The following is a 27,821-nucleotide window of genomic DNA, read 5'->3' on the forward strand; positions in this document are numbered from 1 at the left end:
TTCAATAAGCGTGTTTTGTGCAATTTTTTTAATGCTTTTTATAAAAAAAAAAATTTTTACTTTTTGAGATACAACTGCTTTGTATCCTGTATAAAGAGCTGCTGTATCGTGCGCGAATCCGTCAGGTCCGCGGGACTGACGGGTTCAGTGTCATCGAGTCTTGCATGTCTCTAACATGCAGGATCCACTTGTTATCTGTCACATTTAAGTTATGAACTTAGATGTGATTAGTAATAGCTTGATCCTGCATGTTAGAGTCATGCAGGACCAGCTGTCACTGAACCCGTTAGTGCCGCTGACCTCACGGATACAGGTTTCAGCGCAGGATACAGCTGCTCTGTGTACAGGATACAAAGCAGCTGCATCTCAATGAATTAGAATAGCTTCAAAAAGTAAATTTATTTCAGTAATTCAATTCTAATAGTGAAACTCACATTATGGAGGTGCCGATTTCATTTTCCAGCAGGACTTGGCACCTGCCCACACTGCCGAAAGTACCAATACCTGGTTTAACAACCACAGTATCACTGTACATGATTGGCCAGCAAACTCGCCTGACCTAAACCCCACAGAAAATGTATGGGGTATTGTCGAGAGGGAGATGAGACACCAGACTCAACAATGCAGACGAGCTGAAGGCCGCTATCAAAGCAACCTGGGCTTCCATAACACCTCAGCAGTGCCACAGGCTGATCGCCTCCATGCCACGACGCATTGATGCAGTAATTCATGCAGTCGGAGCCCCGACCAAGTATTGAGGGCATATACTGTACATACTTTTCAGTAGGACAACATTTTGGTATTAAAAATAATTTTTTAAATTGGGCTTATATAATAATCACATTTTTGGAGACTCTAAATTTTGGGTTTTCATTAACTCTTAGCCATAATCAACATTAAAAGAAAAAAATTATGGAAATAGATCACTGTGTGTAATGAATCTATATAATATAGGAGTTTCACTTTTTGAATTACTGAAATAAATGTAACTTCTTGATGATATTCTAATTCATTGAGAAGGACTAGTATACATACAGATATATATATATATATATATATATATATATATATATATATATATATATATCTGTATGTATATATAACAATTTCAATTGTTTACATAGCCTTTAAAGCAATCCGCCAATCAAAAACAAAAGAAACTAATGAAAAAACTGCGGATTTGAACAGGTAAAATCTGCAGCAATTTACAGTAGCAGGCAATCGTGAGAGATTTTTTTTAAAAATGTGCCTGGGGTGAAGATACTAAAATCTGTAGCATATCAATTTCTGTTGCTGATTTTCACAGCGGTTTTCATCTCTTTCAATGTAGCAGGGGTGAAATCAGCGGTGATTCCTCAGCTAAATCTGCGGTGGAAAAAACAATTGTCTGTGGACCTACCCTAAGGCCTAATGCACATGACCGTCGTTTTTTGTCCATCTGCTATCTGAAAATTAGGGTATAGCACATGGACCAATTGATTTATATGGCCCCATGCACATGACCATAATGTTCACGGGTCCTCGTGGGGGCTGCAAAAACTCTGGACATTTCATTTTACTCGCTGTATTTGCGGATCATGTGACCTACTCAGGGAGTTCCAGCCTTTCTTTTTTTGCAGATCCGTGACTACTGATGAAACACGGATGCACTACAGGAGGTTTTTTGCGGACAAATGGACCACAAATACAGACAAGAGATCCGTGGTTTTGCAGAAAGCAAAATCACTACGGTCGTGTACATTAGGCCTTAGGCTGGGTTCACAGATCGCAGCCAAAATGCACTTCAGCTGCACAAAATCACACCAAAACGATGGATTTTTACAGCAATTCACCTAACTGCTTCTTATTTGTACCAAAGGGCTTCTATTTTAACTTTAGGCTGGGTTCATAGACTGCGGTTGTCGTGCGTTTTTTTGCCACGACGACTGTGGAATTACGGAAAAACGCAGCGTTTTTTGCAAGATCACTAAAAAACTGTAGCATTTACCCACTATATTGCACCAAAAAAAAGACCAAATCTGTAGCTTAAAAACCCAGCCAGAGGTTGGGTTCCCTCGGGTCGGATATGGTGCGTAAATACTGTGCATCGTATCTGAACTGGAACCCGCAGCACCTTCCGACCGAAAAACCGCACCACGTAGCGGAATGCAGCGCTAGGGTAAAAATAAAAACGTCCATACTTACCCCCTCCCTCTTTTCTGCGCAAACTCCGGCATCCCAAGATGACGTTGAAGGCCATGTGAGGCTGCAGCCTGTTATTGGCTGCAGTGGTCACATGGGCTGAAAGATCATCCCAAGATGTCGGACTGCAGGAAGGAGGGCGTTCTGGATTAGTATGATTTATTTTTTCCGGAGTCGCGATTTTTGTGGTGGAATCTCTGCGATTCCACCGAAATTGCAACACATGGCTTTCTGTTGCTGGGTTTGCATCCCTATTGAATTCAATGGGGAAAACCTGCAACAGAAAATCAACGAAAACGCAGCATAAATTGAGATGCTGCGAATTTAAATTTCGCACCCCAGGTCAATTTATGAACGTTTACGCTGCATTTTTTTTTCGCGGCGTGGGCATGAGATTTTCTAAATCTCATCCACTTTGCTGCTACTGTAAATGCTGTGGAATTTCCCCACAGAATTCTGTTGCGGAAATTCCGCAGCATTTACGCTATGTGTGAACCTGGGTTTTCCCGGCGCACTCAAGATACATTTTGAGTTATAGAACAGGGGACAGGAGCAGCGCATATTCATTAGGCTGGGTTCACATGCCGCGGTCAAAATACGTTATTTTACCGCACCAATTTGGCACGATTTAATTCTGAAAATCGCTTCGAAATGGGCTGTCTTGCCGTGTATTTCAGAAATTCATGGCAAATTAGTGAAGTAAAAAAAACGCATTTTGATCACTGCATGTGAAACCAGCCTTATGAATGCCACAATTTCTTTTAACTTCTCTTCTCACCTGCCCCAGCACATTAAATATAATCAGACATTGCCCCATCAACAATACTCTTACTTTTAGTAGTACCTTGCAGGCTAGGCCCCTTATCTCCTGTAATTTATCTGCGTTAACTTGCAGGGCCGCCCTCTTGTCATGGCTCCGCCCACTGTCACTCCATTGGTTCTCCTATAGCTGCAGGAAGACCTGCTGATTGGTTGAATGCCTGTCAGCTAGGGAGAAGAATAAGCTCTCATCCAATCAGAAATTTATTACATTTGTCATGAGATAGAATACAGGATGATAAAGCATTGTGCTTGAGTAGTATATAGTGGTTAACCATTATTAAGACCAGTTCCTCTGATGTTTTGCATCAGCACAGCTGCTTCCGTCATTCTCATAGACAGTGAATAATAGAGCAAAGGGTGCATGTTTGACCGCTGCTCCATTCAAGCTCCTCCTCACTGCGAGGGGTGCAGTGAGGAGGATCTGGGGATTCGGGACCCGTTTCCATGATCATTGTGTGTCCTAGCGATGGGGCCCCAAGCTATCAGAAAATTATCACCTATCGTATGAATAGGTGATATTTCATGATTTTTGGAATACCCTTTAAATACGCCAGGGGCAAGGATGAGATGAAGAGTTTGGATTTTCCCTCTCATTTGACACTAAGCAACAGAAAAACCTTTGTGGGGTGGAATAGGAAAATAACAGCCATTCCTCAATATTTTTAGGGGTCTCGTTTTTACGTCTTTCACCATACGGTAAAAATGGCTCGTTCACTTTATTCTACAATACAATTACGGTGATACCAATTTTATATTGTTTTTTTTTTTAATGTTCTACTACTTTTACAAGGAAGAAACTAATTGGTAAATAAAATAATATAATTTGTGTTCTGTCGTCACATTGTGAGAACTTTTTTATTTTTACGTCGATTGAGCGGTACGAGGGCTGTAGTTTCTATTGGTACCATTTTGGGGTATATGAGAATTTTTGATCACTTTTATGTCAAATATCTTTTTATAATTTTTTCAAGAGAAACAATAATTAACATATGTCAATAAGATCAGACACATACACTCAAAGAAATCAAAAAGTCAACAAAGTTGAAAGCGTGACAATATAACACATTATAATCACAAAGGTATATATCATGCAACTAAAACACATCATGAAAGTGTCGTTATAATAAACCTTTTCACATAAAAAAAACTTGACTGCATGACTTTATTTATAACATATCTAAACAAATATTATGAAGAAAATGTGTAATGAAAATCCCAATACAACACTCTAGTAAAGATGGAAAAACTAATCTTAGCTGGATTCTGACATCTACAAGTGTTCACCCAGATCCCCGGCAGATGCCAACCTACCAAACAAGTTGGCATCTGCCTGGTACTCTGTCCAAGAGCCCCAGATCCTCTGGTATTTAGCTATTTCGTGTTGTGACCGAAAAGACCGTTCTTTCGTTCTCGAGATTTGAGCCACCTTCTTGAGCCAGTGAGCTATGGGGGGCGGTTCTACTTTGCGCCAGTATAAAAGGTATCTGTTATGGCAGGAAGAAGAGGAAGGGGATAAGTGAGCCCTAATCTACCCACCGCCCTGTCCCTGCCTACTTGCAACGACCCGCCCTAGGCGACGGGGTACAACTGGGCGGGGTCCCTACGCTGACTAAGTGCAAGGGAATACAAACAGGGAACAAGCAAGGGAAGGGGCAGTAGCCCACGGAACACCGTAAGGAAACCAGAGTGGTCAACGAGTCAGTAAGAATCAGGATGTCACGAAGTATACGAACGCAGAGCAAGGAGCAGGAAGCAAGCCGGGGTGAGAGCGAAGCAGGATAAGAGGAAGCTGTAGCAAGGCTGAAGCACGGCAGTAGCAGGCTGGAGCAAGGCTGTAGCAAGGCCAGGAAACCAGGAAGAGTGACAAGCAATGAGGAAGAGAAAACGGCAGGTATAAATGGACAGGGGGCGGAGCTAACTCCGACTGACCAGGCCGCGATAGGCTCTCCCACTCCTGAGCCTGCCACCCAGATTGGTGGGAGCCGGAGTCAGTCTAAGAGGTCCGGCCTCAGGTGTCGATTGATTAATCCTGGGAGTATCCACAGAAGTAGTGCCTGGCAGATCCTTTACAGTACCCCCCCTTTTATGAGGGGCCACCGGACCCTTACTAAGAGGACCTGGTTTAGTGGGGAAGAGAAGGTGGAACCTCCTGACCAATACCCCAGCGTGAACATCTCGAGCAGGTACCCAAGTCCTCTCCTCCGGCCCGTATCCTCTCCAATGGACCAGGTACTGGAGGGAGCCCTGGATCATCCTACTGTCCACAATCTTGGCCACCTCGAATTCCACCCCCTCAGGGTTGAGAATGGGAACAGGAGGTTTCCTCGAGGGGGACCAGGACGGGGAGCAGCGTTTAAGGAGGGAGGCATGAAAGACGGAAGTAAAGTCTGCAACTCTCCCGAAAGGAGAGAAAAGTCTTACGGTCCCCTGAGAACCGGTCAGGTAACTTGAGGTCAGGTTCTAGAGGTGAGGCGAGGGGTACTACTATGGCAGCGTCAGGCTGGTTGACCCTCTGAGCCAGGGCCTGGACCTGTAGGGAGAGGCCCTGCATCTGCTGGGTCAGGGTCTCAAGGGGGTCCATGATAGAGTAGGAGAAAGGGTAGACTATGTAAGGGCTTGTGATTATGTTATGGCCGGAAGAAGAGGAAGGGGATAAGTGAGCCCTAATCTACCCACCGCCCTGTCCCTGCCTACTTGCAACGGCCCGCCCTAGGCGACGGGGTACAACTGGGCGGCGGTCCCTACGCTGACTAAGTGCAAGGGAATACAAACAGGGAACAAGCAAGGGAAGGGGCAGTAGCCCACGGAACACCGTAAGGAAACCAGAGTGGTCAACGAGTCAGTAAGAATCAGGATGTTACGAAGTATATGAACGCAGAGCAAGGAGCAGGAAGCAAGCCAGGGTGAGAGCGAAGCAGGATAAGAGGAAGCTGTAGCAAGGCTGAAGCACGGCAGTAGCAGGCTGGAGCAAGGCTGTAGCAAGGCCAGGAAACCAGGAAGAGTCACAAGCAAACGGAAGAGAAAACGGCAGGTATAAATGGACAGGGGGCGGAGCTAACTCCGACTGACCAGGCCGCGATAGGCTCTCCCACTCCTGAGCCTGCCTCCCTGATTGGTGGGAGCCGGAGTCAGTCTAAGAGGTCCGGCCTCAGGTGTCGATTGATTAATCCTGGGAGTATCCACAGAAGTAGTGCCTGGCAGATCCTTTACAGTATCATTGCCTTAGCAGCCAAGAGCAATTGAAACCATAAGGATTTGTTCGGAAAGACAATGGCTCTCCAAAAATAACTCAAAAACAGCATAGGAGGTGTTTGAGAAGGAGTACCTGGGCACAAAGATGTCATTATGCGCTCCACTTCGCACCAAAAGGGTTTTATCAAATCGCAATCCCACCAAATATGGGTATAAGTGCCCCAATGAGCAAGACACCTTCAGCATACCGAAGGAACTGCAGCATCAATCCTGTTTAAAAGCTAAGGAGTTTTGTACCATCTACTAACCAGCTTATAATTTGTTTCTTGCAAATTTATACACCTTGAGGGACCACTACTCAACTTATATATCTGCTCAATTTTAGCAGGGTCAAATTTGATACTTAATTCAGTTTCCCAAGCTCTAATATAGGGCAGTATAGGGGCTGCAGACATAGAGAGAAGTTTCTTATAAATTAAGGATGTTATCTTGGGAATAGGTTGTGTAGCAGAGAGCAGAGATTCATACCATGGCAGCGGTCTACTCAGAGATCCCGGTTTCAATAGTAGCCTATAATTTAACAGGAGTTGATTGTAATGCAAAGGATTCAGATGTGCTCGAAAGGAATTTCAGTTGTAAAACAGATAATGAGGGTAGTTTCCCATCTTGTAAAATATCTCCCAAAGGCACCTCCCCCAATTCTGTTCGATATGATGTCTGATAACTAGCACTTAAGTCCTTTAATCCTATATCCAATATCTTTGTGATTTGAAAACTTTTTCCATATCACAAGTGGAGCTTTGGTTAAGACATTGGAACAAAGAGTTGAGGAACCCAAGGTGGAGATCCAGAGAAGTGTCTGCGTCAATGGGGCCTCATTGAATTCTTCCTCCACGGATACATACAATTTATTTTTAACATTAGAATGCCATTCCAAAATTCTACCAAATTGAACCGCCAAATAATACTTGTGGATATCCGTGAGGTTAATCTCCCGTTGAAGCTTTGGCCGTGTCAGTGTAGTAAAAGATATTCTATGACCTTTCTTGTTCCAAACATATCTCAACAACTTGCTATGAAGTCCCTGGAAAAATATTTGCGGTAAATAAATGAGCATAGTCTGTAACAAATATGTTATTTTTGGTGCTATTAACATTTTGATTAAGTTACACCTCCCTATCCAAGAAATTTATGGAATTTTCCAATTATTCACTATTCTATCTATTTCTGAAATTAGCGGAATATAATTAAGTTTATACCAGTCGCCCGTTGACGAGGATAATGTGAGACCTACATATTTAATGGCTTCTGAAGTCCAAGAGAATGAGGAAACGTCTCAGTGCCATCTGTGTGACCCTCCTGGAACAAGTGATATTTAACGCCATCGATTTAGAGGAATTAATCCTGAAATTGAAGATGTCCTGAAAGCGCTGAAACAGCGCCGCCAGGGCTGGAAATGATTTATCTGGATTAGTTGTCCAAATTAGCAGATCATCCGCGAAAGCTGCTGTATAATGTACATGAGCACCCACCTTTATGCCTTCTATCTGGTGGTGTTGGCGGATGGCTTGTATCAAGGTTTCAAGGGTCAAAACAAACAAAAGGGGTGACAACGGACAACCTTGCCTTGTCCCATTAGCAATATCAAAACAAAATGACAGAACCTCATTAACTCTGACTTTAGCTGAGGGGCAGTTGTATAACGCCATGACCTGGTCTATCACAGATCCAGGTAAACCAAATTTCCTGAGAGTGCTTGACATGAACAACCAATCCACCCTACGAAAGCCTTTTCAGCGTCAGTAAATAGTAAAGATAGTGGGATCCTCTTTTTCTTAGCATATTGTATCACATGAAGCACCCTCAGGGTATTGTCCCTCCCTTCCCATCACAAACCCTACCTGTTCCGGTTGAATCAATGTCGGCAACAGCATTTTCAATCTATTGGCTATAAGTTTAGCATATAACTTGATGTCTATATTGAGACGCGGGATCGGGCGATAGCTACTACAAAGGGAAGAACTGAAATGTGCCCTTCCAGTGTTTGCTTGGTAAATCCTTGCGCATCTGAACTCTGAAAAGGAATTCAACATTTGTAACATATGAGGTTTTAATTGATCTTTAAAAGTTTTGTAGTACTTGGCCTTTAGGCCATCAGGGCCGGGGCTCTTCCCCAGTGGCATATCTCGGAAGACCGCTTCTAACTCAGACATAATAATGGGCTTTTGTAAATCTTCCTGTTGCGTGCATCCCAAACAAGGGAGCTGTAGAACCTTCAAAAATTGCTCTATCTGAACTTTCCCCTGCAAGGATTCATCTGTTGTTTCCTGTGTTTTAAGATTATAAAGAGATTGATAAAACTCCTTAAATTTACTAGCAATAAAGTCTGTTTCCGTAAACGCTAAACCCTCAGTAGTACGAATAACCTTGACAAATGTCTGCTCTTGTCGCTTTTTAGCCAATAGTGCCATAAGATTAGAACCTCCATTTCCATGGACATACATAGCGTCTTGAGTGTATAAATATGCTTTAGATGCTCTCAATTTTAAAACTGTTTTGAACTGTTCTCTCTGTACAGTCAGCTCCTTTTGTACTTGTGTTGCTAAAGATTTCTTATGTTGACCCTCTAACTGAAGTATTCTGGCTAAGGCCTCATCCAAATCTTTCCTATGTGACTTTTTAACTGAGGTGCCCAGGGATATAAACTCCCCCCTCATAACTGCTTTATGAGCTTCCCAAACAATAGGTTTAGCAATAATGTCATCCATATTTTCCTGAAAGTATTGCGTAATTCTGTCAGACATCTGTCGTTTATCGCTTTCCATAGACAGCAGGGTGTCATTAAGCCGCCACGTAAATGTTTTCTTTGTCAAGGACTCAATGCTCATAGACATAATCACCGGAGCGTGATCAGATATCACAATATGACATATTTTCAGTTGTGTAAGCAGTGAGAGGTGTGACGCTTTAACAAACAGGTAATCAAGTCTCTGGTAGGAATTATGGGGGGGCTGAAAAATTGGTGTAATCCCTATCTGTGGAATAAAAGGATCTCCACACATCTCTAATTTGCAATTCCGCCAGTGTCTGATGCAGAACTCTCAATTGTCTATAAGACTGTTGAGAACTGCCTCTCGATGTATCCAGTAGTGGTTCCAAAGGAACATTAAAATTCCCACCCAGTTCAAGAACTCCCGTCTGAAATAGTTTTCATTTTTGTAACGCTTCCACAATCCAAGATGTTTGATTGGAATTTGGAGCATAAATACCTGCTATTGTTACCGGCGTATTGGCTATCACACCTTTCACATAAAGGAATCTGCCCTCCGGATCAGACAGTTCAGAAGTAAACATAAACGGGATCGATTTCCGCACAGCAATAGTCACACCTGTTTTTTTTTATGTCGGGTGCATAGAATGATACCACTTATCAAAATAAGAGGTTGAGAGTGTGGGAGTTTTCCCCACAGCGAAGTGCGTCTCCTGTAAAATAGCAATATCTACATTTGAGATCTCAACATTTAGCATATTCGAGATCTCTTAGTTGGGGAATTCAACCCCTTCACATTCCACGTGGATATTTGGAGTTTTGACATGTTTAGGAAATATGGGTTAACACAACCGTCTGTAAAAGGACGGGTTAGAAGACCTATTTAACACCGTTATAGGAATATCAATTATGTGTGATAAAGAACTAATAATACATGAAGGAGTGAGGACGGGAAGAGGATATCATCCTGAGAGCACATATCTGCAAGGAAAGATCATATTTGGTAATCTCTACAGAGACCGATCCATGCAGTATGTACTTATAAGTTCACAGTATATCACAGTTACTTATGCAGAACATTCCGCACCAAACCTAAACACATTGCAAAATATCTGGAAAGAAATTCTATAACTCTACAGAACAACGAATACATTCAAAGATATATCAGTAAAAAGGATATCATGGAACTCCTAATGGAAAAAATAAAAGAAAAACTCAGTACGGAAGTCCAAAACCGCAGGATGCAGTTTAAGATCAGTCATCCGCAGCGGCGGGCCGTATAGGAGCAGATGGCCCTTTCACCTGTGTCCGAGCCACGGCACCATCAAGGTCTGGTACTATGTTCACATCAGTAATCTGCAACCAAGATAAAGGTCTACGCGTGTTCAATCCAAGATCCTCATAAATTGTCTCTAAATCAGCCAGATGTCGAATGTTTTTCATGGAGCCATGTAAAATAAAAGCAATCCCGAATGGAAATAACCAACGATAAGGAATAGCCATATTTTTCAGAGCAAAGGTCAAAGGCTTCAGTTGCAGTCGTTTATTTAAAGTGACTGGAGATATGTCCTGGAAAATCGCAACACCATATCCCTTATGCGTAACCGTCTGGTGTTCTCTAGCTGTTTTGAGACTAGAGTCACGATGAGAAGAATTCATAAGTCGGCATATGATATCTTGTGCAGGTTCACTATCTTTAGGTTTTGGCCGAAGTGCCCTGTGGGCCCTTTTCTATGACCAAAGAGTCCTGACATTCGGCAGGTAGTTTCTTCAAAATATCATATGTAGTCCTTAGTATTTCCAAAATAGGAATGGTTTCAGGCATGCATTTCAATCTAAGGTTATTCCGCCGGCCACGATTATCTTGATCCTCTACGTATGATAAGAGGTGATTGAAATGAATCTGACAGTTTTCCAGAGCTACCGTAGTGTAGTTCCCCCTATTCACAAGAAGAGTCTGAGTTTCCTCTAGAACATCCAGTCTATTATGTATCTCTCTCATCTCCTGTTTAATGTCCATTAGTTCTCTCATAACCGGCTGCAAGGCATTTTCTATGATCTTTTAAATAGCTTGTTTAGATAAATTATTAGCGGAGCCTCTACTCCTTGTGGCCTCATCTCCTGAGCTATTATCAGAAGACTCCATATACTCTGGTTGTGAGATAAGTTTACTAGAATCTTTTCTTGAGGAAGTAATTTTCCCTTTAAGATATTTATCCATGTCAGTTTGTCCTTTCTTTGTCGGTTTAGGCGTACCGCTGCTCCCCAGCTTATGATTCTTAACCATCTCAGAAGAATGTGGTAAACAATTGTACCAAGTATATGTATACCGTATAATAGTTGTCTGTGGCTGAGTATATACCTCTCCCCACCTCACTCCATCCCGTTCAATGTACCTATGAATTATGACCAGTCTTCCTTGTAATCCCAGCAAAGGGATAGGAAGATGCAGATCCTCCTTAAAAAATTTGGGCTGCGCTCATGTAATGAAAGAATATTGCTGTGATGCCAGCTACAGGAAAGTGCAAAACACCAATAATGAAGTAACGCCCACCGTTTTGCGCAGGACTCAATATGTTCTGACCATGTGTTGTGGCAATTAAGCAGATCTCACTGCCTCGGTCTCAAGTCCCGTAACAACCACAACCAGGCCCCCGACCGGTCTGGTCTCGTATGCCGTGTATCCACTTTATCGCCATCAAAGACGAACGTGCAGGGGCGATATTACAGAAATGTCCACGGCTCTCCCAACCTCGGTAAAGTCATACCGACTGAATCCAGGGATCAGAGAGCTTAAAGCTTAAGAGTCACTCCACGGGGGGGGGGGGGTTGGCAGCAGGAGAGGAATAGCCCGTATCAGCACAGACCACGAGGGAAGGCCCCGCCACAGGTAGTTGTCCCTTACCCGAGCAGTAGAGCCAAAATAGTCTCCTCGTTAGAGCCGGTGTAACAATGCCTCGGTCGGGTGATGTTCTCCACCAAGCAGCAGTCCGTCCAAACTCGGATTGGCTCAGATAGTTGTCAACAGGGCAGAGCGTTCCTTCTATGCAGCCATCTCGTTCAGCACGCTAACCACGCCCCCTTTTTTGATCACTTTTTATCTCATTTTTTTCGGGGAAATTAAGTGACCAAAAAACAGCAATTCTGGCGGTTTCATTTTTTATTGCGTTCATTGTGCGGGTTAAATAATGGTATATTGTGATAGTTCGGACTTTTACAGAAGCTGCAATACCAATTTTCTTATTTTTGTAATTTTTTACATTACTTTATCTTAGAGGGAAAAATGGGAAAAGGGGGGGGTGTTTAAACTTTCAATATTTTTTTTTTTCCACACTATTAAAAACATAAACTTTTTTTTTTTTTACACATTTCATTAGTCCCCCTAGGGGACTTGAACAAGTTAGATCACTGGTACAATACACTGCAATACTAATTTATTGCAGTATATTTTCATTTTTACAGGCTCCTGTTAAGCCCTGCTGTAACATCTATGGCCGCGGTCTGTCGTTCTAACCTACCCCTTGATGACCGTGGCCATGGACGTCCTGCTGCTGTGCTGCGTCGTCCCCCTGTGAGGCGCCGGCACTCACTTCCGGGTATCGAGCCTGTCTCTCGGAGGGTGCACGTGCGCGCACGTGCCCGCTCTTAAAGGGCCAGCGCGCGCACCTGAAAATCATGAACTCCTGGACTATAAGAGGGTCACCACCCTTCTTATACTCGCCTGAGCGTTGTTGTTGTTTCCCTTAGTCTGTCTTGCAAATGGTCTCCTAAGTGTCTTCCAGCTTCCCAGTGTTACCCGTTCCTGTATCCTGTTTCCCGTGCTATCTGTACCATCCTGGTCTACTGCCGTGCTGAGCTGTTGTTGTGCTGTGCTGCATCTCCATGCCTGTTCTACTACTCCACGTCCGACGTCTACACTGCCAGTACGCTCAGGCCATGGAACCCGCAGGCCAATTTAAGGGCATGTCACCCTCCCAAGCCATGCAGGCGGACCTGCAGGATCTCCGAACAGGACAGGATCAACTTCTTGTGGCAGTGGACTCCATGGCGCAGAAGATAGGGGCGCTAACTGCTTCCATTTCCTCTATACAAACTCCTCCGACCGACCCTACTGCTACTTCTCCTGGTGTTTCCGGTTTGGATTCCCGGTTCTCGCTGCCATTACCTCCTCGGGTCCATGGAGACGCATGTACATGCAGGGGATTTCTGAACCAATGCTATATCCATTTTTCCCTGCACGCCCGAGCATTTCCGTTGGACGGAACCAAGATGGCCTTCATCGTGTCCCTACTTGCTGACAAGGCCCTGGCATGGGCGAACCCAATCTGGGAACGACAGGGACCCAAGACTCGAGACATCCAGGGGTTCGTGTGGTTGTTCCGTACTGTTTTTGAGGAGCCAGAACGTGTTTCGTCGACAGCCACGGCTATCTTCAACCTTCGCCAAGAGGACACCTCCGAGGGCGAATACACCATCCATTTCCGGACCCTGGTGGGAGTGCTGCCCTGGAACAATGAGGCCTTGGTGGCATCCTCCTGGAATGCCTGTCGCCCAGGATCAAGGATGAACTTGCTGCCCAAGACCTACCACCTGCCTTAGATGACCTGATTCTGCTGCCTACTCGGGTAGATATAAGGCTCAGGGAGAGGTCTCATGAGATGCAACAGGACAGACGGCTTCCTAGATTGGCGCCCAACTTTCAACAGCCCCTCTTGCCTTCATCTACTGCTACGCCTGAGGTACCGATGCAGGTGGATCGCCTAAAATTGTCTATACAAGAGAAACAGCGCAGGCCCACCTCTGGTCTCTGTCTGCATTGCGGCCTCGCTGGCCATGTCGTGCGTCTGTGTCCACAGAAACCAAAAAACCCCAACGCCTAGGTTTGGTTGGAGAGACAACCCTGGGCGCTACTGAATTTAATCGTGAACTCTCTTCCAAACTGTTTATTGCCGTGACCATCATCGCTGGCGAGAGGCTCCATCCGGTTTCTGCCTACCTGGACTCTGGCTCTGAGGCTAATTTCATCCGTCAAGACCTTCTGGATCTTCCCCAGTTGCCCACTGTCCACCTGGAAAGGCCATTGATCGTTGCCTCGATAGATGGACTGCCTTTGCCTGATCCAGTTTTTCCCGTTACCAAGCCATTGAGACTTCAAGTGGGAGCTCTTCACACTGAGCTCATCTCCCTGTTTGTTCTGCCCAAGGCTGTGAATCCCGTGCTGCAGGGTTTGCCTTGGCTCCGTTTGCACGCCCCAGTCCCGGATTGGAACTCCGGAGAGGTTCTCCAGTGGGGTTCCAAGTGTCTCGACCGCTTTCTGGGTTATATTCATCCACCACAACCTTCTCCGCATCAGTCATTGGCAGGGTTGCCTCCGTGTTTCTCTCAGTTCGCTGAGGTCTTCGACAAGAAGGAAGCAGAGACCTCGCCGCCTCATCGTGCCTATGATTGTCCGATCAACTTGGTTCCGGATTCATCCCCTCCTCGCGATAGAATATACCCTCTCTCCTTGCCAGAGACTCAGTCTATGTCGACCTATATTAAGGAGAATCTGGAGAGGGGCTTCATTCGTAAATCCTCATCCCCGGCCGGAGCCGGGTTCTTCTTTGTCAGGATCCCTCCGTCCCTGCATTGACTACCGAGGCCTCAATCGGATCACAGTGAAGAACAGGTACCCTTTGCCTTTAATTTCGGAACTGTTCGATCGCATACGGGGGGTAAATTTTTTTTATAAACTGGACTTGCGGGGGGCCTACAACCTGATTCGGATTCGTCAGGGTGACGAGTGGAAGACCGCATTGAATACTCGTGACGGGCACTATGAATACCTAGTGATGCCCTTCGGCCTGTTTAACGCCCCCGCGGTCTTTCAAAAATTTATCAATTACATTTTTCGTGATCTCCTCTATATCTGTGTTGTGGTGTATCTCGATGACATTTTGATTTTTTCCCCAGATCCAATAACTCATCAGAGTCATGTCCGCCAGGTGTTGCATCGTTTAAGGGAGAATCATCTTTACGCCAAGCTGGAGAAGTGCATTTTTGAAAAAAGATCTCTTCCCTTCCTGGGCTACATCATCTCCGATCAGGGCCTCAAAATGGACCCTGAGAAGGTAAAGGCTGTCCTGGAGTGGCCACGCCCCCAAGGCTTAAGGGCCATACAACGCTTCCTGGGATTCCCCAACTTCTCGTCATTGACAGCCCCCATCTCTTCCCTCACAAAGAAGGGTATGAATGCCAAAATGTGGACTCCGGAGGCTGAAGCCGCATTTGAGACCCTGAAAAAAGCCTTCACGTCAGCCTCTATTCTTCACCACCCTGATGTGCCCTACAGTTTTCGTTAGAGGTGGACACTTCCTCTATTGGTGCAGGTGCACTGTTCCAGAGAAGTTCTAAAAGGCAAGACTGTGGTATGTGGTATGTTTTCTTTCGCAGAGAGCAACTACTCAATTGGGGATCGGGAGTTACTGGCCATCAAGCTGGCCCTGCAGAAGTGGAGACACCTACTGGAAGGTGCAGTCCACCCTATACTGTTCTTCACGGATCACGAGAATCTGACCTATGTATAGACGGGTCAACGGTTGAATCTTTGTCAAGCCAGGTGGTCGAATTCATGTGAGCAGGTGCAGTGTACAGAAAGAAAAACACTTTACAAGTGAGGGAAGTAGTATACCTCTGCATACTATGTTATAAAAGACTCACATCATGTATACTTCGACTGTGCCCATAGCTTTCTATTAGCCAGGTGTATGCCAAAGGAGAATGCTCTTAGCATCCGTTTGGCAAAGTCGCATACATCTGAGGCATACATTCGGCGGCTCTGTTCAAGCGTATCTGCACAACGTTGAGCACAAATGTAATATGAAAAGAGACTAAGGCCTAATTCACACGAGCGTGTCCGTTTTGCGCTCGTAAAAAATGCAGCGTTTTCCTTGCCTTGCAGTTCCGTGTGACATCCATGTACAGTGCGTGTTTGCGTTTTCCACACGCGTATGTCACGTGTTTTTTACGTCAGCAAAATATACTGAGTAGGTGTTTTTTATTTTCCTCATCATTTCTTTGCAACTGTTGCGTGAAAAACTCATGGCACACGGAAAATGCACAAATATAGGACATACAGTGAGTTTCACGCAGCGGACACACGCTACATGAAAAACACGTCTGAATGGCCCCATTGAATTGCATGGGTCCGTGTGACGTCCGTTGCTTTAACGCGCGTAACACGGATGTGAAATACGCTCGTGTGAATAAGGCGTATCTCTTGCCTTCTCAAACATGCATTAAAAGCCATAAAAAAAAAAAACAGAGACTGCCAGCAATGCAGTAAAACATGCATATAATTAAATAATAGCACTGCATAAAATCAGACTATGGAAAAAATATAAATGCTTCATTTATTCATGTTTAGAAAACAATTCAATGCAATAGCACAAAATTTGGAAAATCCAAAAATAAATCTGAAAATATCCTCTAAATTAATTAACGTTTTGATTAAATTTCAGAAAGGACTTTGTCCCGGTTTGTAAATATATATATATATATTCTTACTTTCTGTTACTCCATGCTGAATAACTACAGTGGGCCCAACACTGTGCATAGAATGTTGGTTTGTGGATGGGTGACTTGCTACAGGTTTTACATTCGAGCCCTTGGGCGCGAAGTTACGTCTCTACTAATTATTTAGCAATATTATCAAAACCTGGGTAATCTTGTTTGAAGATTCAATTATCACTGGTGCATACACTACTGCATACAAGATAGAATTATATAGCTATAAAATTCAATATGGAACTCAGCACACACCAGTTAAGATTTAACTTTGTGAATCGATGTCAGAAAATTACCCCATAGCCAAACTGAAAGACAGAACTTTCCAAAGCCTTAGTTCTGTCTTTCTGCTCAGCTATAGGATGTTTTTTTGACATTATTGTTTCATTTAGTTTAGAAACTGGCATCTGCTGAATTATGGTATGTAAGACCTACTATGTGCATGACAGCTTTTACACAGTGAACTAAGTATCCGTGTACCTCTTACCACTTTACTTTATATTCTGAATAATGCATTCATAAAATAAAGTTAAAAAAAAAAGTTAATCATCTGATTCAGGAATATCTGAGAGGTGATGCAAAAATGGCCGACCATGGATACATTCTTTTTGGTCATCCTTAAGCTGTTTTCTCATCCGATGCATGGTGTCATGGACATCAACTTTTGACAGGTTTAAGGGCAGTTGTCGAGCCAATCTTACAGCTTCCCCCTAAAAATCAACAAAACATTATTTGAAATATTAATATCCTTTGAGTTTGTAAAAGTCTAAAAATCTTAATAATACAGGTAGATTATTACTATTATTAAAAAAGAGGTAATATATATAAATCAATGTATCGGAGTACAGGCTCAATAGAAAGTCTATGAGCCCGTACTCCGATACATCGGCTTTCCGGAAAAAGCCAAACAGAAACAAAGCAGGTCAGTGCTCACACGAGCACTACTTCTGCTTCGTTTTAGCAATTGGTGGCGGTCTCAGTGCTCAGACCCCCACCAATCAAAACTTCTGACATATCACTACGACATGTCAGAAGTTTGTCGAATGTTCAGTTACACTTTAATATTTCAAGACAAGACACAGTATGTTCCTCAAACCATTCCTGAACAATATTTTCAGTGTGACAGGACACATTATTCTGCTGAAAGAGGCCACTGCCATTAGGGTATACCGTTGCTATGAAGAATGTACATGGTCTGAAGGATGTACTTGGTCTGCATCAATGTTTTGGTAGGTTGTACATGCCAAAGTAACATCCACATGAATGCCCGGACCCAAGGTTTCCCAGCAGAACATTGCTTACAGCATTACACTGACTTCACCACCTTGCCTTCTTTCCATAGTGCATCCCAGGCCATCTCTTCCCCAGTTAAGTGATGCACGCATACCTAGCTGTCCACATGATGTAAAAGAAAATGTAATTTATCAGACCAGGCCAACTTTTTACATAGCTCCAGAATTTAGTTCTGATGCTTATATGACCATTGAAGGTGCTTTTGGCCGTGGACAGGGGTCACCATGGGCACACTTTTTCAGCAGTTTGTGCTACAGTAGTTGTTCTGCAGGAACAGACCAGATGGACTAGCTTTTGCTCCCCATGCGCATCAATGAGCTTTGGGTTCCCATGACTATCAATGGTTATCCTTCCTTGGACCACTTTTGGAAGGTACTCACTACTGCATACCAAGAACACCTCACAAGACCTTCCGTTTTGGACATGCTATGACCCAGTCGTCTAGCCATCACAATTTGTCAAAGTCGCTCAGATCCTTACGCCTGCCCATTTGTCCTGCTTCTAACACGACTGTTCACTTGCTGCCTAATATATCCCAACCCTAGACAGATGCCATTGTAACGAGGTACTCAATGTTACAATACCAAGAAGGAAAAGTTTTGGAATTGTGGAAATCACTGGATCGATAGACATGTTAATTATATGCAAATTATAAAAAAAATGGAAACAAAATATTCCAAACATTTTGATTTATTCAGTATCGAATATAAGCGACATGCGCAGAAATAAACGCACTTACACACCTTAGTATGCCATCAATGAGGTTTTTATTGGTTGTCTGAGGAATGTTATGCCACGCTGAATGCACTTGTGCACACAAATCTTCAAGATTGGCTACTGGCAGCTCACTTTGCATTTGCCGACCAATGGTGTCCGAGATGTGGTCGATGGGAGACAAGTCCGGAGATGCTGCAGGACATTGTAGCACGTTTAGGCCACGCAGGCTGCTCACAGTAGAACGAGCAACATGTGGCTTGGCGTTGTCCTGTTGAAAAACGGCTTCTGGGACACTTTGGAGAAATGGCCGTACCACTGGTTCCACAACCAAATCAATGTAACACCGAGCTCTTAGTGTACCTGAAATCAAGACTGGAGGGGTCTGGCTACTTTACATTACGCCACCCCACACTAGAATTCCGGGAGTAGGACCGGTGTGACGTTCCCCTCCATAGCATTGTCCACGTGGTCTCCAGACCAATCTCTAGCTATCATTGCGTCCGAGACTAAAGCGGGACTTATCGCTGAAGAGGATAAACGCCCATTCCAGCCTCCATTACCATCTTGCTGTGCACAATAATAGCCTTTGACAGCGGTGGCATGTGGTCAATGGAACACCTATAGCTGGACGTCTGTCACGTAGCAAAATTGTAAGGGATCTGCCAGACACAGCTTCTGTGTCGATGCCCGTGGTTAATCAGCCTGCTTCTGTTCCTAGGTCTGATAGAGTGACTCGATCTGCTACCACTCAGGCTTGTAGGCTAAGGAGTGGGAAAACCTATCACAGCCTGGCCAGACGGTTCTATCTCCCGCCCTCGGTCTATTTATACCTTCATTTGCTGCTTGTCCTTTGCCTGTGATTCTCTATTGTTTCCTGGCTCTGCTGTTCCTGCTATTACTATTGACCTCTGCTTCATATTGACCCTGGCTTTACTGACTACGCTCCTGCTCTGCGTTTGGTACCTCGTACACTCCTGGTTTGACTCGGCTCGTTCACTACTCTTGTTGGTCACGGTGTTGCCGTGGGCAACTGCCCAATTTCCCTAAGCTTCTGTGTACCCTTGTCTGTTTGTCTGTCGTGCACATATTGAACGTAGGGACTGTCGCCCAGTTGTACGCCGTCGCCTAGGACGGGCCGTGCAAGTAGGCAGGGACTGAATGGCGGGTAGATTAGGGCTCACCTGTCTGTCTCCATACCCCGACATTACATAAACACAGGCCAATATACCTTTTCTACCTTGGTTCCTACACAACTATGGACCCCCTTGAGACCCTGGCTCAGCAAATGCAGGGTCTCTCCCTACAGGTCCAAGTCCTGGCTCAGAGGTGCAACCAGCGTGATGCAAACCAGGTAGTGCCCTCCACCTCACCTCTTGAACTCCACCTCAAGTTGCCTGACCGGTTCTCAGGGGACTGGAAAACTTTTTTCTCCTTTCGGGAGAGCTGTAGGCTCTATTTCCGTCTAAGGCCCCACTCCTCAGGTTCTGAGAGCCAGCGAGTGGGTATAATTATGTCCCGGCTCCAGGACGGCCCCCAAGAATGGGCCTTGATTGGCTCCTGACGCCCCTGAACTTTCCACTGTTGACCATTTTTTTCCTGCTCTCGGGCTCATCTATGACGAAACTGACAAGACTGCCTTTGCCGAGAGTCAGCTGGTGACCTTACATCAGGGTAAGAGACCCGTTGAGGAGTACTGTTCTGACTTTAGGAAGTGGTGTGTGGCTTCTCGGTGGAATGACCCTGCCTTGAGGTGCCAGTTTAGATTGGGTCTGTCGAACGCCCTGAAAAACCTATTAGATAGCTATCCCTCTTCTGACCTAGGTTAAGGCTTTAGCGGTACGTCTTGACCGACGTCTCAGGGAACGACGACGTGAACGTTTTTGTGCCTTCTCCTCTGGCTCCCCCATGATGGCTCCCGAGGTTCCGTTGCTTCGTTCTTCCACGGAAAACTCGGATGAACCAATGCAACTCGGGGCCTCCGTGTCTACCCAACAACGTAGAGAGCTCCGCAGGAAGAATGGTCTCTGCTTCTACTGTGGGGATGACAAGCATCAAGTGAACAACAGTCCTAGGCGTAAGAATAAGCAGCCGTAAAACTTCCGCGCCTAAGTGACCATCGGGGAGGTCACTTGGGCGCACAGGTATATCCCGTAAATATGAAACCTAATAAGATCTTGCTTCCCTTTCAGGTCTCTTTTGAGGATAGGTCTGCCACCGGCAGTGCCTTCGTGGATTCAGGGTCTTCTGCTAATATTATGTCTGTGGAATTTGCTATGTCTCTAGCTATGCAATCGATTGATTTGCCTAAACCTGTCCCGGTAGTGGGTATCGACTCCACTCCACTTGCTAATGGTTATTTTACGCAGCATACCCCTGTTTTTGAACTCATTGTTGGCTCCATTCATTTGGAGAAGTGCTCTGTACTGATGATGCAGGGATTATAATCCGATTTAGTTTTAGGCCTTCCCTTGTTGCAAAAGCATAATCCCACGTTTAACTGGAATACTGGGGATCTTACTAAATGGGGTAATGAATGCATGACGTCCTTTTTTTCTGTTAATTTTATTTCTCTCCCTGAGGAGGTGAACACTCTACCTGAGTTTATTCAGGACTTCACTGATGTTTTTTCTAAAAAGGCCTCCGAAGTGTTACCTCCTCATAGAGAATACGATTGCGCAATCGATTTGGTACCAGGAGCTAAGCTCCCTAAGGGTAGGATATTTAATCTCTCTTGTCCCGAACGTGAAGCCATGAGAGAATATATCCAGGAAAGCCTGGCCAAGGGTTACATTCGCCCCTCTACTTCTCCTGTAGGTGCTGGCTTCTTCTTTGTAGGGAAGAAGGATGGTGGTCTTAGGTCATGCATCGATTACCGAAACTTGAATAAGGTCACTGTAAGGAACTAGTATCCCCTTCCTTTGATGCCTGATCTCTTCAATCTGGTTCAGGGGGCCAAATGGTTCTCTAAGTTTGATCTTTGGGGGGCTTATAACCTTATCCGAATCAGAGAAGGGGATGAGTGGAAGACTGCGTTTAACACGCCCGAAGGTCATTTCGAATACCTCGTCATGCCCTTTGGGTTGTGTAATGCTCCCGCGGTCTTCCAGAATTTCATAAATGAGATTTTAAGAAACTACCTGGGGGTATTTCTCGTAGTGTACCTTGATGACATACTTGTGTTTTCCAAGGACTGGTCCTCCCACATTGAGCATGTCAGGAAGGTGCTCCAGGCCCTTCAAGAAAACAAACTCTTTGCTAAATCCGAAAAATGTGTGTTTGGGGTGCAGGAGATACAATTTTTGGGTCAAATCCTCACTCCTAATGAATGCCGCATGGACCCTGCCAAGGTTCAGGCTGTGGCTGAATGGGTCCAACCTGCCTCCCTGAAGGCGTTATAGTGCTTCCTGGGGTTTGCTAATTATTACAGGAGATTTATTGCTAACGTCTCGGTCATCGCTAAGCCTCTTACGGACCTTACTTGCAAAGGTGCTGATCTTCTTCACTGGCCTCCAGAGGCGGTCCAGGCTTTTGAGATCCTTAAGAAGTGTTTTATCTCTGCCCCAGTGCTGATTCAGCGTAACCAAATGGAGCCATTCATCGTGGAGGTTGACGCCTCTGAGGTGGGAGTGGGTGCTGTCTTGTCCCAGGGTACCAGGTCCCTCACCCATCTCCGTCCCTGTGCCTACTTCTCCAGGAAGTTCTCGCCCACTGAGAGTAACTATGACGTGGGCAACCGCAAACTCTTAGCCATTAAATGGGCATTTGAAGAGTGGCACCACTTCTTGGAGGGGGCTAGGCACCAGGTAACGGTCCTTACCGACCACAAGAATCTGGTTTTCCTAGAATCTGCATGGAGGCTAAACCCGAGACAAGCTCGATAGGCGTTGTTTTTTTACTAGATTCAACTTGGTGGTCACCTATAGGGCTGGTTCTAAAAATATTAAAGCTGATGCACTGTCGCGTAGCTTCATGGCCAGCCCTCCTTCGGAGGAAGATCCTGCTTGTGTTTTGCCCCCAGGTATAATCATATCCTCTGTTGATTCTGACTTAATTTCCAAAATTGCGGCTGATCAAGGTTCAGTTCCCGGGAACCTTCCTGAGAACAAGCTGTTTGTTCCCCTGCAATTCCGGCTAAGGGTACTCATGGAAAATCATGACTCTGCACTATCTGGCCATCCAGGCATCCTGGGTACCAAGCACCTCATTGCTAGAAACTATTGGTGGCCTGGGTTGCATAAAGACGTTAAGGCCTACGTCGCCGCTTGTGAAATTTGTGCTAGGTCCAAGACTCCCAGGTCCCGACCAGCGGGCTTACTATGTTCATTGCCCATTCCCCAGAGACCTTGAACCCATATCTCCATGGATTTTATCACCGATCTGCCTCCATCTCAAGGCAAGTCTGTGGTGTGGGTTGTAGTAGACCGCTTCAGTAAGATGTGCCACATTGTGCCCCTCAAGAAACTACCCAATGCCAAGACGTTAACTACCTTGTTTGTCAAACACATCCTGCGTCTCCATGGGGTTCCTGTCAATATTGTTTCTGACAGAGTGGTACAATTTGTTTCATTGGATAGCTTTCTGTAAAAAGTTGGAGATTGATCTGTCCTTCTCCTCGGCCTTCCATCCTGAAACTAATGGCCAAACTGAGAGGACTAATCAGTCTCTAGAACAATATTTAAGGTGTTTTATCTCTGACTGTCAATATGATTGGGTCTCCTTCATTCCCCTCGCCGAATTTTCCCTTAATAACCGGGTCAGTAACTCGTCAGCGGTCTCCCCCTTTTTCTGTAATTTTGGGTTTAATCCACGGTTCTCCTCCGTTCCTTGTTTGTGGTCAGGGATCTGGTGTGGCTGTCTTCAAAAAATTTGCGCCTTAAAGTTCCGTCCAAAAACTTTGCTCCCCGGTATATAGGCCCATACATGGTCATTGTGGTCCTTAACCCTGTCTCCTTCCGGCTGGAGTTACCCCCGTCTTTTCAAATACACGACGTGTTTCATGCCTCCCTCCTGAAACGCTGCTCCCCGTCCTTGGCTACCTCGAGGAAACCTCCGGTCCCTTAGCTTCTGCGTACCCTTGTCTGTTTGTCTGTCGTGCACATATTGAGCGTAGGGACAGTCGCCGAGTTGTAAGCCGTCGCCTAGGACGGGCCGTGCAAATAGGCAGGGACTGAGTGGCGGGTAGATTAGGGCTCACCTGTCTTTCTCCCCACCCCGACATTACACAAACGTCGTGCAAACGCCTTCTGATGATTTGTGACACTGGTTGCTGCCCCAGGCTTGGGATGTGACATCCAATTTCACTTGCAATAGAGAATGGATCACTACGCTCCATTCTTCGAATCGGAAAATCCGTCCGTGCAGAGATTCGACTACCTGCACCTCTTGCTGTCATTCCCATTCGTTGTTGTTCTCCGAACCTCTGGGACATGCAACGCTGAAGCTTTACCTAGTTATCGTGCTATAAAGAGATGAAGTGGCGGAGATAATTCTCCATGATCTGGTTGATCCCCTCGACTTGCCCATTGGCCTGGGGCTGATAGGCTGAGGAAAAGTCCAATCTTACATTCAGGAGTTTACAGAGGGCTCTCCAGAACATTGAGGTAAATTGAACTCCCCGGTCGACACAATGTGAAGAGGCAAGCGAAAGATGTGTTGAATGAAGAGACTCGCTAGTCGGGGAGCAGAAGGTAGGCCGGTCAGCGGGATAAAATGTGCCATCTTCGAGAATTGGTCCACCACCACCCAGACAGTGTTGTATCCTGCCGAGGGGGGAAGGTCAGTGACAAAGTTCATTGCAATGTGCTGCCAGGGGGCATTGGGTACAGGCAGAGGTTGAAGCAGGCCGGCAGGCTTGGGGTGAGTAACTTTGTTAGAAGCACACACCGTGCAAGAAAAAAAGTCCAGAACATCTTTATGTAGAATGGGCCACAACAAGTGACGAGCAATCAGGTCTCTGGTTTTACGGACACCAGCGTGCCCAGCCAGTTTAGAACTGTGTCCCCAGCGGAAAATTCTTCTCCTGTCTGCCAACCGAACAAAATTCCTCCCCGGAGGGATCTCTCTAACTTGTAAAGGATTAGCAATGACAATGCAGGATGGGTCTATGATAGTTTGAAAGGACTCCACGTGTCATCCATCTCAAATGACCTGGACAGGGCATCGGCATCTTGTCAGTGGGACGGTAGTGGAGCACAAATTGGAAATGGGTAAAAAACAGCGACCACCTGGCTTGACTGGGATTTAGTCGTTGGGCGGACTGAAGATACATAAGATTCTTGTGGTCGATGTAGACCAAGATGGGGTGAGCTGCGCCCTCTAGAAGATGTCTCCACTCCTCCAGAGCCAATTTGATGACCAGTAGCTCCCGATCTCCAATAGAGTAATTGCGCTCTGCAGAAGAAAAAACAAAACAGAACAGAAGTGCACCTGCACCAACAGAGGAAGTGTCCACCTCCAATGAGAACTGCCGAGATTCGTCAGGATGATGGTGGATCGAGGCTGAAGTGAAGGCTTTCTTGAGGCTAATAAATGTGGATTCTGCCTCTGGAGTCCACACCTTGGCATTTACACCCTTTTTGGTAAGGGTAGAGATGGGAGCCGTCAGAGATGAGAAGTTTGGAATAAACTGCAGGTAGAAATTGGCGAAACCCAGGAACTGCTGTATGACCCTCAGGCCTTGAGGATGTGGCCATTCCAGGACAGACTTTAGTCTCTCAGGATCCATCTTAAGACCTTGATCCGAGATGATGTAGCCCAGGGAGGGCAAAGACCTCCTTTCAGAGACGCACTTCTCCAACTTGGCATATAAGCGATTCTTTCTTAATCGCAGTAGAACCTGATGGACATGCCTCCGATGGGTCATCAGATCTGGGGAGAAAATCAAAATATCATCGAGATAAACTACAACACACATATAGAGGAGATCTCGGAAAATATCATTGACGAATTCCTGAAACACTGTGGGAGCGTTACAAAGTCCGAAGGGCATCACTAGGTATTTATAGTGCCCATCACGGCTGTTAAATGCCATCTTCCATTCGCCACCCTGGCGAATCTGGATTAGGTTATAAGCCACCCGCAGGTCTACTTTAGAAAAATTTTTGACTCCTCGTATGCGATCGAACAGCTCGGAAATAAGTGGCAACGGGTATTTGTTCTTGACCGTGATCTGGTTGAGACCATGGTAGTCCAGACGGTGGATGTGGCTTCAGCTCGGATGGAGGTCGTGCAGCAGGTTGCAGGCAGTACAAGACGTGGCAGAAGACACAGGACATGGCAGAAGACACTGGACGTGGCAGAAGACACTGGATGTGGCAGAAGACACTGGATGTGGCAAACGACAGCAGGTGCAGTAGGTCACGACTCCAGCACTAGTAGGCACAGGAACAAGAACACAGCACGGGATACAGGTAACAGGGCACGGGTAACAACTGGAACGGGAAACACTAAGGGACCATTTGCAAGACAGACTTGGGATAAATTAACAACGCTCAGGCAAGGATCACAAGGGCTGGAGCCTTCTTATAGGCCAGGAATCATGTGGATTGATGATGATGATTGTTTTCCATGTGCGCGCGCTGCCCCTTTAAGAGCGTTCACGAGCGCGCGCACCCTACGGGACACAGCGGACCGGAGCGGAAGTGAGGCTGGCGTCTCCTAGGAAGGAGATGGGGACCAGCGCTCCCAGATCCATGGCTGCGGGCGTGGGGAGCGGAGTAAACCCGACAGCCCGTGGCCATGGATGCTACACATAACACTATCATCCCACACCACTTGATCGGAGGTTCGTGGTTTCATGTGGCTAAAAAAACTTTGCTTTCAATCTGGCTTTATGCCCCTCCCACGTGCCACAAATTGGAGCTAGGTGCTTGAAAATGTGATAATTTGCATATATATACATATATATATATATACACACATACACATATACACAGGGATGCCGACACGCTCTACTTCCTCTCCCGGACTGCGCGCACTCATGCCCGTTTTTAAAGGGCCAGCCTATCCCTGCACACCCTGGTCCTAATAAGTGAACCTGCCCCTTACCCCAGTGCCTGAGCAAAGTTGGACAAACCCAGTGTTATCCTGCGAAAATTCCGTATCCTGTGCCCGTTAACTGGGGATGAACACATCTGCGGTCGAAGGATGCCGGTAAAATGGGGATGCCGACGGTACATTATGCATCCGTTTGCAATGGGTGTGATTGAAAAACCTAAACTCATTAATTAGGAAGTGTGTCCACATACTTTTGGCCACATAGTGTGTGTGTGTATGTATATATATATATATATATATATATATATATATATATATATATATATATACACACACACTATATATATATATTCTTATTTAGATGTGAACAAAAACATAGTTGTGATCGATAACAGGTGGATCCTGTGTGTCACGCATGATCCGCAGTTCCGCTAACCTGAAGGATTCGTATTTATGTGCCAGGATACATACAGGATACATAGAAGCTGCATCTCAAAAAGTAAAAAAAAATGTAAATAAAAAAATTAAACCGTTGCTTAAAACACCATGATACATTGTTTTATTTAAAAAAATAAAAAAAGTGTTCAAAGGTTTACATAGCCAATGTATATTATTTGTCCAATGTATCTTAAATAATAATGAAGCAACTTTGATACACATGGTTCTGATTTACAATATCCTACCATTTTATGTATCCTATTTAGAATTATGTGTCTCACTGGTTGCAGACAACAAAAAACTGCGTAGTTCGATCCTACAGTCATGTGTTACTCCCATTTATCTGTACCGCAATTAATTCTGTAAAACATTGCAATGTAGTAGCGCATGATCTGAATTATTATCATAGTTTTTTTCCAACATACTCTATGGAATGACTGACAAAAGTTTACTAAGTACAGCCGTACAGGCGGGAGCCCCCCCTTGTCAAATACATAAAATGCCTATACCCATATATGATTGTTGTATGAACACCATACCAGCGAATTGAAGACACAGGTATTCTGAACACCATAACCAATATGTGCTAGCCTGCATTAAGTTGCGGGCAGCATGGTGAGGAGGGGACATGGATAGTGATTATGCTCTTGGACCATAGAGCAATTGTTCTTGCATGGCGTCTAAAGTTGCTGAGTTACGAGATCCAGGGCCGCCATCAGGAATTTCAGGGCTCCCCACAGCTAAATTTTCTGGGCCCCACTACCGTGGCACCGCCTGTTAACGGTACTCCGTCCAGCACTATATCATGGTACCCAGGGCCGCCATCAGGGGGGGTATTATGGGTACTGATGTGAGAGGCCCGGCCAAA

The 27,821-nt window shown here is 45.3% G+C and overlaps 1 protein-coding gene across 1 annotated transcript in view; it reads right to left on the reverse strand.

Moving 5' to 3' along the window:
* Nucleotides 1-16,426: 16,426 nt before the first annotated feature.
* The window catches only part of PMS1 (PMS1 homolog 1, mismatch repair system component), a 235,704-nt gene continuing 224,309 nt past the window's right edge, over nt 16,427-27,821 (reverse strand). The window contains exon 13 of the mRNA XM_075829924.1: nt 16,427-17,220. Within this exon, the coding sequence (XP_075686039.1) occupies nt 17,053-17,220 (168 nt within the window). The 3' untranslated portion in view covers nt 16,427-17,052. The remainder of the gene's footprint in view (nt 17,221-27,821) is intronic.

This window comes from Rhinoderma darwinii, chromosome 6, assembly GCF_050947455.1.
Source record: "Rhinoderma darwinii isolate aRhiDar2 chromosome 6, aRhiDar2.hap1, whole genome shotgun sequence".
Taxonomy (NCBI): domain Eukaryota; kingdom Metazoa; phylum Chordata; class Amphibia; order Anura; family Rhinodermatidae; genus Rhinoderma; species Rhinoderma darwinii.